Source organism: Vidua chalybeata, chromosome Z (assembly GCF_026979565.1).
Source record: "Vidua chalybeata isolate OUT-0048 chromosome Z, bVidCha1 merged haplotype, whole genome shotgun sequence".
NCBI lineage: Eukaryota > Metazoa > Chordata > Aves > Passeriformes > Viduidae > Vidua > Vidua chalybeata.
The window spans coordinates 72964632-72984010 of NC_071570.1; the positions used below are offsets into that span (position 1 = coordinate 72964632).

General features: G+C 55.6%; 1 protein-coding gene across 1 annotated transcript in view; it reads right to left on the reverse strand.

Annotated features, from left to right (window-relative positions):
- LOC128781676 (fibrous sheath CABYR-binding protein-like) overlaps positions 1-15954 on the reverse strand; it is a 35282-nt gene extending 19328 nt beyond the window's left edge. The window contains exons 1-10 of the mRNA XM_053931459.1: positions 15827-15954; positions 14083-14214; positions 12339-12470; positions 10595-10726; positions 8851-8982; positions 7107-7238; positions 5364-5495; positions 3620-3751; positions 1876-2007; positions 132-263 (exon numbers count right to left, since the gene is read on the reverse strand). Coding sequence (XP_053787434.1) covers positions 132-263; positions 1876-2007; positions 3620-3751; positions 5364-5495; positions 7107-7238; positions 8851-8982; positions 10595-10726; positions 12339-12470 — 1056 coding nt within the window. The 5' untranslated portion in view covers positions 14083-14214; positions 15827-15954. The remainder of the gene's footprint in view (positions 1-131; positions 264-1875; positions 2008-3619; positions 3752-5363; positions 5496-7106; positions 7239-8850; positions 8983-10594; positions 10727-12338; positions 12471-14082; positions 14215-15826) is intronic.
- Positions 15955-19379: the final 3425 nt, after the last annotated feature.

Genomic DNA, 19379 nt, shown 5'->3' on the forward strand with positions numbered 1-19379 from the left:
GCAGGAAATGGCCGCCTCCTGCGGGATTCCAGCACTCAGCATCCTCAGCCAGCAACAGCAAGTGCTGGCTGCTCAGAAACTTGCAGCTCTGCCTTGCACTAAAGACAGCACCACCCACAACTGGCACTTACTCTCTTGGAGCCATCAGGCTCTGCTGTGACCACAGCTGCAGGCTCGTGGTCCTCTTGCTCCTTTTGCTCCTCTTTGGCTTCTTCTCCAGGAGCAGAGGGAGCCGGGGCAGAGACTGCTGCTGCTTCTGTCATCTGTGGCAAGAGAGAAACATGAGGGACAGGCCGTTACCTATCGTTTAGAACCTCCTTTCTCCTCGCATCTACAACCACCTCTTTGAAGGAGAAATCATCAGCATTCTTAGCAATGGCATTCTAAGTCACTCCGGCCAGATTAAAATGGGCTAATTCAAGAGAACTCTCTTTGCCTAGGAATTTGATAGTCCTCCCTGGCTGCTATCTGCAAGGCACAGTGCCTCTGCACAAGGGAGCTTTTAGCTCTTGAAAGCTGTGAAATGGAAAAGTAGGAAATAGCCAGCAAGGCCTTTGCTAGTGCTGCGGCAGACATGGAAAAGTAAAAGTGGATCAGAATCCCATTCGGTGCAGGAAAAGGGCAGGAAAGCTTGTGCAGAAGCATCTTTGCTTGCTGGGAAGAGAGAAAATCAGCAGGGCTTCTCCTCCTAGCAAGCCAAGAAACCACAAATTGGAAGCGTCACCTCCTCAGATGGCTAAAGCACTTGGATGCAGAGCGGGGAGGTTTGGCAGGGAAGCAGGCCTTGGGGTGAGCGCTGTCCTCTATGGATCTATGGAAGTGTGCCTGAAGGGCCCTGACGAGCCTCCCGTTGTCCAGGCTAAAGCTCCCTCAGCACCTCCTCCTTGGCCTTGCACTCCACAGCCTTCCCCAGCTCCCGTGTCCTCCTCTGCACACGCTCCAGCCCCTCAAGGACTTTCTGCTTCACAGGGGCCCACAACTGGGCACAGCACTCCCAGCTGTGGCCGCAGCGCTGCCCAGCCCAGGGGGACGCTCCCTGCCCTGCTCCTGCTGCCCCACTCTTGCTGACACAGGCCAGGACGCCCTTGGCCTTCTTGGCTCCCTGGCCACGCGCTGGCCCACCTTCAGCTGCTCTTGACCGGCACCCCTGGGTCCTTTGGGCCCACGCAGCTCCCCCACCACAAACTTGCCCCTTTGACTTCAAAGACAGCAGCCACAATTCCAAGATGTCCTTCCTCTTCTCAGCAACACAAGACAGCAGTCAAGGACTTGCAGCTTCACCCCCACCCGAGGCACTCATGCCATTTCCAAAGCTGCAGGCTTCATCCCAAAACGCATCCACAGCAACTTGCCCCTTCTGCTTTTTGCCTGGCAAGAAGCCTTCCCTACAAGGCACTTGCTTCCTTTGGCCTCACCCCACAAGAATGGCCTAGCCCAGCTTCATGGACAACGCAATCATCTCCTTGCCGCTTATCAAAAGCCAAAAGAGACTGTACAAGTGAAGAACTGCTGCAGAAAACTGCAGAACACTTCCACAAGCCAAACACACCTTTGCACAAAGGGAAAACAACCAAAGAAAGCCCTGTGACCTCCAGCACGAGCACCTGCGCCCTTGGCCACGGCCCTGCAGAAGCCCAGAGACAGAGCTTCACTGAGCCAAGCAGGCAGAAGCTGAGCCGCAGCCCCCAGCTCTTGGGTGCCTCAAGGTGACAGGCCAAAGGCCAATTTCTAGCTGTCCCTGCCTGCAGGAAATGGCCGCGTCCTGCGGGATTCCAGCACTCAGCATCCTCAGCCAGCAACAGCAAGTGCTGGCTGCTCAGAAACTTGCAGCTCTGCCTTGCACTAAAGACAGCACCACCCACAACTGGCACTTACTCTCTTGGAACCATCAGGCTCTGCTGTGACCACAGCTGCAGGCTCGTGGTCCTCTTGCTCCTTTTGCTCCTCTTTGGCTTCTTCTCCAGGAGCAGAGGGAGCCGGGGCAGAGACTGCTGCTGCTTCTGTCATCTGTGGCAAGAGAGAAACATGAGGGACAGGCCGTTACCTATCGTTTAGAACCTCCTTTCTCCTCGCATCTACAACCACCTCTTTGAAGGAGAAATCATCAGCATTCTTAGCAATGGCATTCTAAGTCACTCCGGCCAGATTAAAATGGGCTAATTCAACAGAACTCTCTTTGCCTAGGAATTTGATAGTCCTCCCTGGCTGCTATCTGCAAGGCACAGTGCCTCTGCACAAGGGAGCTTTTAGCTCTTGAAAGCTGTGAAATGGAAAAGTAGGAAATAGCCAGCAAGGCCTTTGCTAGTGCTGCGGCAGACATGGAAAAGTAAAAGTGGATCAGAATCCCATTCGGTGCAGGAAAAGGGCAGGAAAGCTTGTGCAGAAGCATCTTTGCTTGCTGGGAAGAGAGAAAATCAGCAGGGCTTCTCCTCCTAGCAAGCCAAGAAACCACAAATTGGAAGCGTCACCTCCTCAGATGGCTAAAGCACTTGGATGCAGAGCGGGGAGGTTTGGCAGGGAAGCAGGCCTTGGGGTGAGCGCTGTCCTCTATGGATCTATGGAAGTGTGCCTGAAGGGCCCTGACGAGCCTCCCGTTGTCCAGGCTAAAGCTCCCTCAGCACCTCCTCCTTGGCCTTGCACTCCACAGCCTTCCCCAGCTCCCGTGTCCTCCTCTGCACACGCTCCAGCCCCTCAAGGACTTTCTGCTTCACAGGGGCCCACAACTGGGCACAGCACTCCCAGCTGTGGCCGCAGCGCTGCCCAGCCCAGGGGGACGCTCCCTGCCCTGCTCCTGCTGCCCCACTCTTGCTGACACAGGCCAGGACGCCCTTGGCCTTCTTGGCTCCCTGGCCACGCGCTGGCCCACCTTCAGCTGCTCTTGACCGGCACCCCTGAGTCCTTTGGGCCCACGCAGCTCCCCCACCACAAAGTTGCCCCTTTGACTTCAAAGACAGCAGCCACAATTCCAAGATGTCCTTCCTCTTCTCAGCAACACAAGACAGCAGTCAAGGACTTGCAGCTTCACCCCCACCCGAGGCACTCATGCCATTTCCAAAGCTGCAGGCTTCATCCCAAAACGCATCCACAGCAACTTGCCCCTTCTGCTTTTTGCCTGGCAAGAAGCCTTCCCTACAAGGCACTTGCTTCCTTTGGCCTCACCCCACAAGAATGGCCTAGCCCAGCTTCATGGACAACGCAATCATCTCCTTGCCGCTTATCAAAAGCCAAAAGAGACTGTACAAGTGAAGAACTGCTGCAGAAAACTGCAGAACACTTCCACAAGCCAAACACACCTTTGCACAAAGGGAAAACAACCAAAGAAAGCCCTGTGACCTCCAGCACGAGCACCTGCGCCCTTGGCCACGGCCCTGCAGAAGCCCAGAGACAGAGCTTCACTGAGCCAAGCAGGCAGAAGCTGAGCCGCAGCCCCCAGCTCTTGGGTGCCTCAAGGTGACAGGCCAAAGGCCAATTTCTAGCTGTCCCTGCCTGCAGGAAATGGCCGCGTCCTGCGGGATTCCAGCACTCAGCATCCTCAGCCAGCAACAGCAAGTGCTGGCTGCTCAGAAACTTGCAGCTCTGCCTTGCACTAAAGACAGCACCACCCACAACTGGCACTTACTCTCTTGGAGCCATCAGGCTCTGCTGTGACCACAGCTGCAGGCTCGTGGTCCTCTTGCTCCTTTTGCTCCTCTTTGGCTTCTTCTCCAGGAGCAGAGGGAGCCGGGGCAGAGACTGCTGCTGCTTCTGTCATCTGTGGCAAGAGAGAAACATGAGGGACAGGCCGTTACCTATCGTTTAGAACCTCCTTTCTCCTCGCATCTACAACCACCTCTTTGAAGGAGAAATCATCAGCATTCTTAGCAATGGCATTCTAAGTCACTCCGGCCAGATTAAAATGGGCTAATTCAACAGAACTCTCTTTGCCTAGGAATTTGATAGTCCTCCCTGGCTGCTATCTGCAAGGCACAGTGCCTCTGCACAAGGGAGCTTTTAGCTCTTGAAAGCTGTGAAATGGAAAAGTAGGAAATAGCCAGCAAGGCCTTTGCTAGTGCTGCGGCAGACATGGAAAAGTAAAAGTGGATCAGAATCCCATTCGGTGCAGGAAAAGGGCAGGAAAGCTTGTGCAGAAGCATCTTTGCTTGCTGGGAAGAGAGAAAATCAGCAGGGCTTCTCCTCCTAGCAAGCCAAGAAACCACAAATTGGAAGCGTCACCTCCTCAGATGGCTAAAGCACTTGGATGCAGAGCGGGGAGGTTTGGCAGGGAAGCAGGCCTTGGGGTGAGCGCTGTCCTCTATGGATCTATGGAAGTGTGCCTGAAGGGCCCTGACGAGCCTCCCGTTGTCCAGGCTAAAGCTCCCTCAGCACCTCCTCCTTGGCCTTGCACTCCACAGCCTTCCCCAGCTCCCGTGTCCTCCTCTGCACACGCTCCAGCCCCTCAAGGACTTTCTGCTTCACAGGGGCCCACAACTGGGCACAGCACTCCCAGCTGTGGCCGCAGCGCTGCCCAGCCCAGGGGGACGCTCCCTGCCCTGCTCCTGCTGCCCCACTCTTGCTGACACAGGCCAGGACGCCCTTGGCCTTCTTGGCTCCCTGGCCACGCGCTGGCCCACCTTCAGCTGCTCTTGACCGGCACCCCTGGGTCCTTTGGGCCCACGCAGCTCCCCCACCACAAACTTGCCCCTTTGACTTCAAAGACAGCAGCCACAATTCCAAGATGTCCTTCCTCTTCTCAGCAACACAAGACAGCAGTCAAGGACTTGCAGCTTCACCCCCACCCGAGGCACTCATGCCATTTCCAAAGCTGCAGGCTTCATCCCAAAACGCATCCACAGCAACTTGCCCCTTCTGCTTTTTGCCTGGCAAGAAGCCTTCCCTACAAGGCACTTGCTTCCTTTGGCCTCACCCCACAAGAATGGCCTAGCCCAGCTTCATGGACAACGCAATCATCTCCTTGCCGCTTATCAAAAGCCAAAAGAGACTGTACAAGTGAAGAACTGCTGCAGAAAACTGCAGAACACTTCCACAAGCCAAACACACCTTTGCACAAAGGGAAAACAACCAAAGAAAGCCCTGTGACCTCCAGCACGAGCACCTGCGCCCTTGGCCACGGCCCTGCAGAAGCCCAGAGACAGAGCTTCACTGAGCCAAGCAGGCAGAAGCTGAGCCGCAGCCCCCAGCTCTTGGGTGCCTCAAGGTGACAGGCCAAAGGCCAATTTCTAGCTGTCCCTGCCTGCAGGAAATGGCCGCCTCCTGCGGGATTCCAGCACTCAGCATCCTCAGCCAGCAACAGCAAGTGCTGGCTGCTCAGAAACTTGCAGCTCTGCCTTGCACTAAAGACAGCACCACCCACAACTGGCACTTACTCTCTTGGAACCATCAGGCTCTGCTGTGACCACAGCTGCAGGCTCGTGGTCCTCTTGCTCCTTTTGCTCCTCTTTGGCTTCTTCTCCAGGAGCAGAGGGAGCCGGGGCAGAGACTGCTGCTGCTTCTGTCATCTGTGGCAAGAGAGAAACATGAGGGACAGGCCGTTACCTATCGTTTAGAACCTCCTTTCTCCTCGCATCTACAACCACCTCTTTGAAGGAGAAATCATCAGCATTCTTAGCAATGGCATTCTAAGTCACTCCGGCCAGATTAAAATGGGCTAATTCAAGAGAACTCTCTTTGCCTAGGAATTTGATAGTCCTCCCTGGCTGCTATCTGCAAGGCACAGTGCCTCTGCACAAGGGAGCTTTTAGCTCTTGAAAGCTGTGAAATGGAAAAGTAGGAAATAGCCAGCAAGGCCTTTGCTAGTGCTGCGGCAGACATGGAAAAGTAAAAGTGGATCAGAATCCCATTCGGTGCAGGAAAAGGGCAGGAAAGCTTGTGCAGAAGCATCTTTGCTTGCTGGGAAGAGAGAAAATCAGCAGGGCTTCTCCTCCTAGCAAGCCAAGAAACCACAAATTGGAAGCGTCACCTCCTCAGATGGCTAAAGCACTTGGATGCAGAGCGGGGAGGTTTGGCAGGGAAGCAGGCCTTGGGGTGAGCGCTGTCCTCTATGGATCTATGGAAGTGTGCCTGAAGGGCCCTGACGAGCCTCCCGTTGTCCAGGCTAAAGCTCCCTCAGCACCTCCTCCTTGGCCTTGCACTCCACAGCCTTCCCCAGCTCCCGTGTCCTCCTCTGCACACGCTCCAGCCCCTCAAGGACTTTCTGCTTCACAGGGGCCCACAACTGGGCACAGCACTCCCAGCTGTGGCCGCAGCGCTGCCCAGCCCAGGGGGACGCTCCCTGCCCTGCTCCTGCTGCCCCACTCTTGCTGACACAGGCCAGGACGCCCTTGGCCTTCTTGGCTCCCTGGCCACGCGCTGGCCCACCTTCAGCTGCTCTTGACCGGCACCCCTGGGTCCTTTGGGCCCACGCAGCTCCCCCACCACAAACTTGCCCCTTTGACTTCAAAGACAGCAGCCACAATTCCAAGATGTCCTTCCTCTTCTCAGCAACACAAGACAGCAGTCAAGGACTTGCAGCTTCACCCCACCCGAGGCACTCATGCCATTTCCAAAGCTGCAGGCTTCATCCCAAAACGCATCCACAGCAACTTGCCCCTTCTGCTTTTTGCCTGGCAAGAAGCCTTCCCTACAAGGCACTTGCTTCCTTTGGCCTCACCCCACAAGAATGGCCTAGCCCAGCTTCATGGACAACGCAATCATCTCCTTGCCGCTTATCAAAAGCCAAAAGAGACTGTACAAGTGAAGAACTGCTGCAGAAAACTGCAGAACACTTCCACAAGCCAAACACACCTTTGCACAAAGGGAAAACAACCAAAGAAAGCCCTGTGACCTCCAGCACGAGCACCTGCGCCCTTGGCCACGGCCCTGCAGAAGCCCAGAGACAGAGCTTCACTGAGCCAAGCAGGCAGAAGCTGAGCCGCAGCCCCCAGCTCTTGGGTGCCTCAAGGTGACAGGCCAAAGGCCAATTTCTAGCTGTCCCTGCCTGCAGGAAATGGCCGCCTCCTGCGGGATTCCAGCACTCAGCATCCTCAGCCAGCAACAGCAAGTGCTGGCTGCTCAGAAACTTGCAGCTCTGCCTTGCACTAAAGACAGCACCACCCACAACTGGCACTTACTCTCTTGGAACCATCAGGCTCTGCTGTGACCACAGCTGCAGGCTCGTGGTCCTCTTGCTCCTTTTGCTCCTCTTTGGCTTCTTCTCCAGGAGCAGAGGGAGCCGGGGCAGAGACTGCTGCTGCTTCTGTCATCTGTGGCAAGAGAGAAACATGAGGGACAGGCCGTTACCTATCGTTTAGAACCTCCTTTCTCCTCGCATCTACAACCACCTCTTTGAAGGAGAAATCATCAGCATTCTTAGCAATGGCATTCTAAGTCACTCCGGCCAGATTAAAATGGGCTAATTCAACAGAACTCTCTTTGCCTAGGAATTTGATAGTCCTCCCTGGCTGCTATCTGCAAGGCACAGTGCCTCTGCACAAGGGAGCTTTTAGCTCTTGAAAGCTGTGAAATGGAAAAGTAGGAAATAGCCAGCAAGGCCTTTGCTAGTGCTGCGGCAGACATGGAAAAGTAAAAGTGGATCAGAATCCCATTCGGTGCAGGAAAAGGGCAGGAAAGCTTGTGCAGAAGCATCTTTGCTTGCTGGGAAGAGAGAAAATCAGCAGGGCTTCTCCTCCTAGCAAGCCAAGAAACCACAAATTGGAAGTGTCACCTCCTCAGATGGCTAAAGCACTTGGATGCAGAGCGGGGAGGTTTGGCAGGGAAGCAGGCCTTGGGGTGAGCGCTGTCCTCTATGGATCTATGGAAGTGTGCCTGAAGGGCCCTGACGAGCCTCCCGTTGTCCAGGCTAAAGCTCCCTCAGCACCTCCTCCTTGGCCTTGCACTCCACAGCCTTCCCCAGCTCCCGTGTCCTCCTCTGCACACGCTCCAGCCCCTCAAGGACTTTCTGCTTCACAGGGGCCCACAACTGGGCACAGCACTCCCAGCTGTGGCCGCAGCGCTGCCCAGCCCAGGGGGACGCTCCCTGCCCTGCTCCTGCTGCCCCACTCTTGCTGACACAGGCCAGGACGCCCTTGGCCTTCTTGGCTCCCTGGCCACGCGCTGGCCCACCTTCAGCTGCTCTTGACCGGCACCCCTGGGTCCTTTGGGCCCACGCAGCTCCCCCACCACAAAGTTGCCCCTTTGACTTCAAAGACAGCAGCCACAATTCCAAGATGTCCTTCCTCTTCTCAGCAACACAAGACAGCAGTCAAGGACTTGCAGCTTCACCCCCACCCGAGGCACTCATGCCATTTCCAAAGCTGCAGGCTTCATCCCAAAACGCATCCACAGCAACTTGCCCCTTCTGCTTTTTGCCTGGCAAGAAGCCTTCCCTACAAGGCACTTGCTTCCTTTGGCCTCACCCCACAAGAATGGCCTAGCCCAGCTTCATGGACAACGCAATCATCTCCTTGCCGCTTATCAAAAGCCAAAAGAGACTGTACAAGTGAAGAACTGCTGCAGAAAACTGCAGAACACTTCCACAAGCCAAACACACCTTTGCACAAAGGGAAAACAACCAAAGAAAGCCCTGTGACCTCCAGCACGAGCACCTGCGCCCTTGGCCACGGCCCTGCAGAAGCCCAGAGACAGAGCTTCACTGAGCCAAGCAGGCAGAAGCTGAGCCGCAGCCCCCAGCTCTTGGGTGCCTCAAGGTGACAGGCCAAAGGCCAATTTCTAGCTGTCCCTGCCTGCAGGAAATGGCCGCGTCCTGCGGGATTCCAGCACTCAGCATCCTCAGCCAGCAACAGCAAGTGCTGGCTGCTCAGAAACTTGCAGCTCTGCCTTGCACTAAAGACAGCACCACCCACAACTGGCACTTACTCTCTTGGAGCCATCAGGCTCTGCTGTGACCACAGCTGCAGGCTCGTGGTCCTCTTGCTCCTTTTGCTCCTCTTTGGCTTCTTCTCCAGGAGCAGAGGGAGCCGGGGCAGAGACTGCTGCTGCTTCTGTCATCTGTGGCAAGAGAGAAACATGAGGGACAGGCCGTTACCTATCGTTTAGAACCTCCTTTCTCCTCGCATCTACAACCACCTCTTTGAAGGAGAAATCATCAGCATTCTTAGCAATGGCATTCTAAGTCACTCCGGCCAGATTAAAATGGGCTAATTCAACAGAACTCTCTTTGCCTAGGAATTTGATAGTCCTCCCTGGCTGCTATCTGCAAGGCACAGTGCCTCTGCACAAGGGAGCTTTTAGCTCTTGAAAGCTGTGAAATGGAAAAGTAGGAAATAGCCAGCAAGGCCTTTGCTAGTGCTGCGGCAGACATGGAAAAGTAAAAGTGGATCAGAATCCCATTCGGTGCAGGAAAAGGGCAGGAAAGCTTGTGCAGAAGCATCTTTGCTTGCTGGGAAGAGAGAAAATCAGCAGGGCTTCTCCTCCTAGCAAGCCAAGAAACCACAAATTGGAAGCGTCACCTCCTCAGATGGCTAAAGCACTTGGATGCAGAGCGGGGAGGTTTGGCAGGGAAGCAGGCCTTGGGGTGAGCGCTGTCCTCTATGGATCTATGGAAGTGTGCCTGAAGGGCCCTGACGAGCCTCCCGTTGTCCAGGCTAAAGCTCCCTCAGCACCTCCTCCTTGGCCTTGCACTCCACAGCCTTCCCCAGCTCCCGTGTCCTCCTCTGCACACGCTCCAGCCCCTCAAGGACTTTCTGCTTCACAGGGGCCCACAACTGGGCACAGCACTCCCAGCTGTGGCCGCAGCGCTGCCCAGCCCAGGGGGACGCTCCCTGCCCTGCTCCTGCTGCCCCACTCTTGCTGACACAGGCCAGGACGCCCTTGGCCTTCTTGGCTCCCTGGCCACGCGCTGGCCCACCTTCAGCTGCTCTTGACCGGCACCCCTGGGTCCTTTGGGCCCACGCAGCTCCCCCACCACAAACTTGCCCCTTTGACTTCAAAGACAGCAGCCACAATTCCAAGATGTCCTTCCTCTTCTCAGCAACACAAGACAGCAGTCAAGGACTTGCAGCTTCACCCCCACCCGAGGCACTCATGCCATTTCCAAAGCTGCAGGCTTCATCCCAAAACGCATCCACAGCAACTTGCCCCTTCTGCTTTTTGCCTGGCAAGAAGCCTTCCCTACAAGGCACTTGCTTCCTTTGGCCTCACCCCACAAGAATGGCCTAGCCCAGCTTCATGGACAACGCAATCATCTCCTTGCCGCTTATCAAAAGCCAAAAGAGACTGTACAAGTGAAGAACTGCTGCAGAAAACTGCAGAACACTTCCACAAGCCAAACACACCTTTGCACAAAGGGAAAACAACCAAAGAAAGCCCTGTGACCTCCAGCACGAGCACCTGCGCCCTTGGCCACGGCCCTGCAGAAGCCCAGAGACAGAGCTTCACTGAGCCAAGCAGGCAGAAGCTGAGCCGCAGCCCCCAGCTCTTGGGTGCCTCAAGGTGACAGGCCAAAGGCCAATTTCTAGCTGTCCCTGCCTGCAGGAAATGGCCGCGTCCTGCGGGATTCCAGCACTCAGCATCCTCAGCCAGCAACAGCAAGTGCTGGCTGCTCAGAAACTTGCAGCTCTGCCTTGCACTAAAGACAGCACCACCCACAACTGGCACTTACTCTCTTGGAGCCATCAGGCTCTGCTGTGACCACAGCTGCAGGCTCGTGGTCCTCTTGCTCCTTTTGCTCCTCTTTGGCTTCTTCTCCAGGAGCAGAGGGAGCCGGGGCAGAGACTGCTGCTGCTTCTGTCATCTGTGGCAAGAGAGAAACATGAGGGACAGGCCGTTACCTATCGTTTAGAACCTCCTTTCTCCTCGCATCTACAACCACCTCTTTGAAGGAGAAATCATCAGCATTCTTAGCAATGGCATTCTAAGTCACTCCGGCCAGATTAAAATGGGCTAATTCAAGAGAACTCTCTTTGCCTAGGAATTTGATAGTCCTCCCTGGCTGCTATCTGCAAGGCACAGTGCCTCTGCACAAGGGAGCTTTTAGCTCTTGAAAGCTGTGAAATGGAAAAGTAGGAAATAGCCAGCAAGGCCTTTGCTAGTGCTGCGGCAGACATGGAAAAGTAAAAGTGGATCAGAATCCCATTCGGTGCAGGAAAAGGGCAGGAAAGCTTGTGCAGAAGCATCTTTGCTTGCTGGGAAGAGAGAAAATCAGCAGGGCTTCTCCTCCTAGCAAGCCAAGAAACCACAAATTGGAAGCGTCACCTCCTCAGATGGCTAAAGCACTTGGATGCAGAGCGGGGAGGTTTGGCAGGGAAGCAGGCCTTGGGGTGAGCGCTGTCCTCTATGGATCTATGGAAGTGTGCCTGAAGGGCCCTGACGAGCCTCCCGTTGTCCAGGCTAAAGCTCCCTCAGCACCTCCTCCTTGGCCTTGCACTCCACAGCCTTCCCCAGCTCCCGTGTCCTCCTCTGCACACGCTCCAGCCCCTCAAGGACTTTCTGCTTCACAGGGGCCCACAACTGGGCACAGCACTCCCAGCTGTGGCCGCAGCGCTGCCCAGCCCAGGGGGACGCTCCCTGCCCTGCTCCTGCTGCCCCACTCTTGCTGACACAGGCCAGGACGCCCTTGGCCTTCTTGGCTCCCTGGCCACGCGCTGGCCCACCTTCAGCTGCTCTTGACCGGCACCCCTGGGTCCTTTGGGCCCACGCAGCTCCCCCACCACAAACTTGCCCCTTTGACTTCAAAGACAGCAGCCACAATTCCAAGATGTCCTTCCTCTTCTCAGCAACACAAGACAGCAGTCAAGGACTTGCAGCTTCACCCCCACCCGAGGCACTCATGCCATTTCCAAAGCTGCAGGCTTCATCCCAAAACGCATCCACAGCAACTTGCCCCTTCTGCTTTTTGCCTGGCAAGAAGCCTTCCCTACAAGGCACTTGCTTCCTTTGGCCTCACCCCACAAGAATGGCCTAGCCCAGCTTCATGGACAACGCAATCATCTCCTTGCCGCTTATCAAAAGCCAAAAGAGACTGTACAAGTGAAGAACTGCTGCAGAAAACTGCAGAACACTTCCACAAGCCAAACACACCTTTGCACAAAGGGAAAACAACCAAAGAAAGCCCTGTGACCTCCAGCACGAGCACCTGCGCCCTTGGCCACGGCCCTGCAGAAGCCCAGAGACAGAGCTTCACTGAGCCAAGCAGGCAGAAGCTGAGCCGCAGCCCCCAGCTCTTGGGTGCCTCAAGGTGACAGGCCAAAGGCCAATTTCTAGCTGTCCCTGCCTGCAGGAAATGGCCGCGTCCTGCGGGATTCCAGCACTCAGCATCCTCAGCCAGCAACAGCAAGTGCTGGCTGCTCAGAAACTTGCAGCTCTGCCTTGCACTAAAGACAGCACCACCCACAACTGGCACTTACTCTCTTGGAACCATCAGGCTCTGCTGTGACCACAGCTGCAGGCTCGTGGTCCTCTTGCTCCTTTTGCTCCTCTTTGGCTTCTTCTCCAGGAGCAGAGGGAGCCGGGGCAGAGACTGCTGCTGCTTCTGTCATCTGTGGCAAGAGAGAAACATGAGGGACAGGCCGTTACCTATCGTTTAGAACCTCCTTTCTCCTCGCATCTACAACCACCTCTTTGAAGGAGAAATCATCAGCATTCTTAGCAATGGCATTCTAAGTCACTCCGGCCAGATTAAAATGGGCTAATTCAAGAGAACTCTCTTTGCCTAGGAATTTGATAGTCCTCCCTGGCTGCTATCTGCAAGGCACAGTGCCTCTGCACAAGGGAGCTTTTAGCTCTTGAAAGCTGTGAAATGGAAAAGTAGGAAATAGCCAGCAAGGCCTTTGCTAGTGCTGCGGCAGACATGGAAAAGTAAAAGTGGATCAGAATCCCATTCGGTGCAGGAAAAGGGCAGGAAAGCTTGTGCAGAAGCATCTTTGCTTGCTGGGAAGAGAGAAAATCAGCAGGGCTTCTCCTCCTAGCAAGCCAAGAAACCACAAATTGGAAGCGTCACCTCCTCAGATGGCTAAAGCACTTGGATGCAGAGCGGGGAGGTTTGGCAGGGAAGCAGGCCTTGGGGTGAGCGCTGTCCTCTATGGATCTATGGAAGTGTGCCTGAAGGGCCCTGACGAGCCTCCCGTTGTCCAGGCTAAAGCTCCCTCAGCACCTCCTCCTTGGCCTTGCACTCCACAGCCTTCCCCAGCTCCCGTGTCCTCCTCTGCACACGCTCCAGCCCCTCAAGGACTTTCTGCTTCACAGGGGCCCACAACTGGGCACAGCACTCCCAGCTGTGGCCGCAGCGCTGCCCAGCCCAGGGGGACGCTCCCTGCCCTGCTCCTGCTGCCCCACTCTTGCTGACACAGGCCAGGACGCCCTTGGCCTTCTTGGCTCCCTGGCCACGCGCTGGCCCACCTTCAGCTGCTCTTGACCGGCACCCCTGGGTCCTTTGGGCCCACGCAGCTCCCCCACCACAAAGTTGCCCCTTTGACTTCAAAGACAGCAGCCACAATTCCAAGATGTCCTTCCTCTTCTCAGCAACACAAGACAGCAGTCAAGGACTTGCAGCTTCACCCCCACCCGAGGCACTCATGCCATTTCCAAAGCTGCAGGCTTCATCCCAAAACGCATCCACAGCAACTTGCCCCTTCTGCTTTTTGCCTGGCAAGAAGCCTTCCCTACAAGGCACTTGCTTCCTTTGGCCTCACCCCACAAGAATGGCCTAGCCCAGCTTCATGGACAACGCAATCATCTCCTTGCCGCTTATCAAAAGCCAAAAGAGACTGTACAAGTGAAGAACTGCTGCAGAAAACTGCAGAACACTTCCACAAGCCAAACACACCTTTGCACAAAGGGAAAACAACCAAAGAAAGCCCTGTGACCTCCAGCACGAGCACCTGCGCCCTTGGCCACGGCCCTGCAGAAGCCCAGAGACAGAGCTTCACTGAGCCAAGCAGGCAGAAGCTGAGCCGCAGCCCCCAGCTCTTGGGTGCCTCAAGGTGACAGGCCAAAGGCCAATTTCTAGCTGTCCCTGCCTGCAGGAAATGGCCGCCTCCTGCGGGATTCCAGCACTCAGCATCCTCAGCCAGCAACAGCAAGTGCTGGCTGCTCAGAAACTTGCAGCTCTGCCTTGCACTAAAGACAGCACCACCCACAACTGGCACTTACTCTCTTGGAACCATCAGGCTCTGCTGTGACCACAGCTGCAGACTCGTGGTCCTCTTGCTCCTTTTGCTCCTCTTTGGCTTCTTCTCCAGGAGCAGAGGGAGCCGGGGCAGAGACTGCTGCTGCTTCTGTCACCTGTGGCAAGAGAGAAACATGAGGGTCAGGCCGTTACCTATCGTTTAGAACCTCCATTCTCCTCGCATCTACAACCACCTCTTTGAAGGAGAAATCATCAGCATTCTTAGCAATGGCATTCTAAGTCACTCCGGCCAGATTAAAATGGGCTAATTCAACAGAACTCTCTTTGCCTAGGAATTTGATAGTCCTCCCTGGCTGCTATCTGCAAGGCACAGTGCCTCTGCACAAGGGAGCTTTTAGCTCTTGAAAGCTGTGAAATGGAAAAGTAGGAAATAGCCAGCAAGGCCTTTGCTAGTGCTGCGGCAGACATGGAAAAGTAAAAGTGGATCAGAATCCCATTCGGTGCAGGAAAAGGGCAGGAAAGCTTGTGCAGAAGCATCTTTGCTTGCTGGGAAGAGAGAAAATCAGCAGGGCTTCTCCTCCTAGCAAGCCAAGAAACCACAAATTGGAAGCGTCACCTCCTCAGATGGCTAAAGCACTTGGATGCAGAGCGGGGAGGTTTGGCAGGGAAGCAGGCCTTGGGGTGAGCGCTGTCCTCTATGGATCTATGGAAGTGTGCCTGAAGGGCCCTGACGAGCCTCCCGTTGTCCAGGCTAAAGCTCCCTCAGCACCTCCTCCTTGGCCTTGCACTCCACAGCCTTCCCCAGCTCCCGTGTCCTCCTCTGCACACGCTCCAGCCCCTCAAGGACTTTCTGCTTCACAGGGGCCCACAACTGGGCACAGCACTCCCAGCTGTGGCCGCAGCGCTGCCCAGCCCAGGGGGACGCTCCCTGCCCTGCTCCTGCTGCCCCACTCTTGCTGACACAGGCCAGGACGCCCTTGGCCTTCTTGGCTCCCTGGCCACGCGCTGGCCCACCTTCAGCTGCTCTTGACCGGCACCCCTGGGTCCTTTGGGCCCACGCAGCTCCCCCACCACAAAGTTGCCCCTTTGACTTCAAAGACAGCAGCCACAATTCCAAGATGTCCTTCCTCTTCTCAGCAACACAAGACAGCAGTCAAGGACTTGCAGCTTCACCCCCACCCGAGGCACTCATGCCATTTCCAAAGCTGCAGGCTTCATCCCAAAACGCATCCACAGCAACTTGCCCCTTCTGCTTTTTGCCTGGCAAGAAGCCTTCCCTACAAGGCACTTGCTTCCTTTGGCCTCACCCCACAAGAATGGCCTAGCCCAGCTTCATGGACAACGCAATCATCTCCTTGCCGCTTATCAAAAGCCAAAACAGACTGTACAAGTGAAGAACTGCTGCAGAAAACTGCAGAACACTTCCACAAGCCAAACACACCTTTGCACAAAGGGAAAACAACCAAAGAAAGCCCTGTGACCTCCAGCACGAGCACCTGCGCCCTTGGCCACGGCCCTGCAGAAGCCCAGAGACAGAGCTTCACTGAGCCAAGCAGGCAGAAGCTGAGCCGCAGCCCCCAGCTCTTGGGTGCCTCAAGGTGACAGGCCAAAGGCCAATTTCTAGCTGTCCCTGCCTGCAGGAAATGGCCGCCTCCTGCGGGATTCCAGCACTCAGCATCCTCAGCCAGCAACAGCAAGTGCTGGCTGCTCAGAAACTTGCAGCTCTGCCTTGCACTAAAGACAGCACCACCCACAACTGGCACTTACTCTCTTGGAACCATCAGGCTCTGCTGTGACCACAGCTGCAGACTCGTGGTCCTCTTGCTCCTTTTGCTCCTCTTTGGCTTCTTCTCCAGGAGCAGAGGGAGCCGGGGCAGAGACTGCTGCTGCTTCTGTCACCTGTGGCAAGAGAGAAACATGAGGGTCAGGCCGTTACCTATCGTTTAGAACCTCCATTCTCCTCGCATCTACAACCACCTCTTTGAAGGAGAAATCATCAGCATTCTTAGCAATGGCATTCTAAGTCACTCCGGCCAGATTAAAATGGGCTAATTCAACAGAACTCTCTTTGCCTAGGAATTTGATAGTCCTCCCTGGCTGCTATCTGCAAGGCACAGTGCCTCTGCACAAGGGAGCTTTTAGCTCTTGAAAGCTGTGAAATGGAAAAGTAGGAAATAGCCAGCAAGGCCTTTGCTAGTGCTGCGGCAGACATGGAAAAGTAAAAGTGGATCAGAATCCCATTCGGTGCAGGAAAAGGGCAGGAAAGCTTGTGCAGAAGCATCTTTGCTTGCTGGGAAGAGAGAAAATCAGCAGGGCTTCTCCTCCTAGCAAGCCAAGAAACCACAAATTGGAAGCGTCACCTCCTCAGATGGCTAAAGCACTTGGATGCAGAGCGGGGAGGTTTGGCAGGGAAGCAGGCCTTGGGGTGAGCGCTGTCCTCTATGGATCTATGGAAGTGTGCCTGAAGGGCCCTGACGAGCCTCCCGTTGTCCAGGCTAAAGCTCCCTCAGCACCTCCTCCTTGGCCTTGCACTCCACAGCCTTCCCCAGCTCCCGTGTCCTCCTCTGCACACGCTCCAGCCCCTCAAGGACTTTCTGCTTCACAGGGGCCCACAACTGGGCACAGCACTCCCAGCTGTGGCCGCAGCGCTGCCCAGCCCAGGGGGACGCTCCCTGCCCTGCTCCTGCTGCCCCACTCTTGCTGACACAGGCCAGGACGCCCTTGGCCTTCTTGGCTCCCTGGCCACGCGCTGGCCCACCTTCAGCTGCTCTTGACCGGCACCCCTGGGTCCTTTGGGCCCACGCAGCTCCCCCACCACAAAGTTGCCCCTTTGACTTCAAATACAGCAGCCACAATTCCAAGATGTCCTTCCTCTTCTCAGCAACACAAGACAGCAGTCAAGGACTTGCAGCTTCACCCCCACCCGAGGCACTCATGCCATTTCCAAAGCTGCAGGCTTCATCCCAAAACGCATCCACAGCAACTTGCCCCTTCTGCTTTTTGCCTGGCAAGAAGCCTTCCCTACAAGGCACTTGCTTCCTTTGGCCTCACCCCACAAGAATGGCCTAGCCCAGCTTCATGGACAACGCAATCATCTCCTTGCCGCTTATCAAAAGCCAAAACAGACTGTACAAGTGAAGAACTGCTGCAGAAAACTGCAGAACACTTCCACAAGCCAAACACACCTTTGCACAAAGGGAAAACAACCAAAGAAAGCCCTGTGACCTCCAGCACGAGCACCTGCGCCCTTGGCCACGGCCCTGCAGAAGCCCAGAGACAGAGCTTCACTGAGCCAAGCAGGCAGAAGCTGAGCCGCAGCCCCCAGCTCTTGGGTGCCTCAAGGTGACAGGCCAAAGGCCAATTTCTAGCTGTCCCTGCCTGCAGGAAATGGCCGCCTCCTGCGGGATTCCAGCACTCAGCATCCTCAGCCAGCAACAGCAAGTGCTGGCTGCTCAGAAACTTGCAGCTCTGCCTTGCACTAAAGACAGCACCACCCACAACTGGCACTTACTCTCTTGGAACCATCAGGCTCTGCTGTGACCACAGCTGCAGACTCGTGGTCCTCTTGCTCCTTTTGCTCCTCTTGGCTTCTTCTCCAGGAGCAGAGGGAGCCGGGGCAGAGACTGCTGCTGCTTCTGTCACCTGTGGCAAGAGAGAAACATGAGGGTCAGGCCGTTACCTATCGTTTAGAACCTCCATTCTCCTCGCATCTACAACCACCTCTTTGAAGGAGAAATCATCAGCATTCTTAGCAATGGCATTCTAAGTCACTCCGGCCAGATTAAAATGGGCTAATTCAACAGAACTCTCTTTGCCTAGGAATTTGATAGTCCTCCCTGGCTGCTATCTGCAAGGCACAGTGCCTCTGCACAAGGGAGCTTTTAGCTCTTGAAAGCTGTGAAATGGAAAAGTAGGAAATAGCCAGCAAGGCCTTTGCTAGTGCTGCGGCAGACATGGAAAAGTAAAAGTGGATCAGAATCCCATTCGGTGCAGGAAAAGGGCAGGAAAGCTTGTGCAGAAGCATCTTTGCTTGCTGGGAAGAGAGAAAATCAGCAGGGCTTCTCCTCCTAGCAAGCCAAGAAACCACAAATTGGAAGCGTCACCTCCTCAGATGGCTAAAGCACTTGGATGCAGAGCGGGGAGGTTTGGCAGGGAAGCAGGCCTTGGGGTGAGCGCTGTCCTCTATGGATCTATGGAAGTGTGCCTGAAGGGCCCTGACGAGCCTCCCGTTGTCCAGGCTAAAGCTCCCTCAGCACCTCCTCCTTGGCCTTGCACTCCACAGCCTTCCCCAGCTCCCGTGTCCTCCTCTGCACACGCTCCAGCCCCTCAAGGACTTTCTGCTTCACAGGGGCCCACAACTGGGCACAGCACTCCCAGCTGTGGCCGCAGCGCTGCCCAGCCCAGGGGGACGCTCCCTGCCCTGCTCCTGCTGCCCCACTCTTGCTGACACAGGCCAGGACGCCCTTGGCCTTCTTGGCTCCCTGGCCACGCGCTGGCCCACCTTCAGCTGCTCTTGACCGGCACCCCTGGGTCCTTTGGGCCCACGCAGCTCCCCCACCACAAAGTTGCCCCTTTGACTTCAAATACAGCAGCCACAATTCCAAGATGTCCTTCCTCTTCTCAGCAACACAAGACAGCAGTCAAGGACTTGCAGCTTCACCCCCACCCGAGGCACTCATGCCATTTCCAAAGCTGCAGGCTTCATCCCAAAACGCATCCACAGCAACTTGCCCCTTCTGCTTTTTGCCTGGCAAGAAGCCTTCCCTACAAGGCACTTGCTTCCTTTGGCCTCACCCCACAAGAATGGCCTAGCCCAGCTTCATGGACAACGCAATCATCTCCTTGCCGCTTATCAAAAGCCAAAACAGACTGTACAAGTGAAGAACTGCTGCAGAAAACTGCAGAACACTTCCACAAGCCAAACACACCTTTGCACAAAGGGAAAACAACCAAAGAAAGCCCTGTGACCTCCAGCACGAGCACCTGCGCCCTTGGCCACGGCCCTGCAGAAGCCCAGAGACAGAGCTTCACTGAGCCAAGCAGGCAGAAGCTGAGCCGCAGCCCCCAGCTCTTGGGTGCCTCAAGGTGACAGGCCAAAGGCCAATTTCTAGCTGTCCCTGCCTGCAGGAAATGGCCGCGTCCTGCGGGATTCCAGCACTCAGCATCCTCAGCCAGCAACAGCAAGTGCTGGCTGCTCAGAAACTTGCAGCTCTGCCTTGCACTAAAGACAGCACCACCCACAACTGGCACTTACTCTCTTGGAACCATCAGGCTCTGCTGTGACCACAGCTGCAGACTCGTGGTCCTCTTGCTCCTTTTG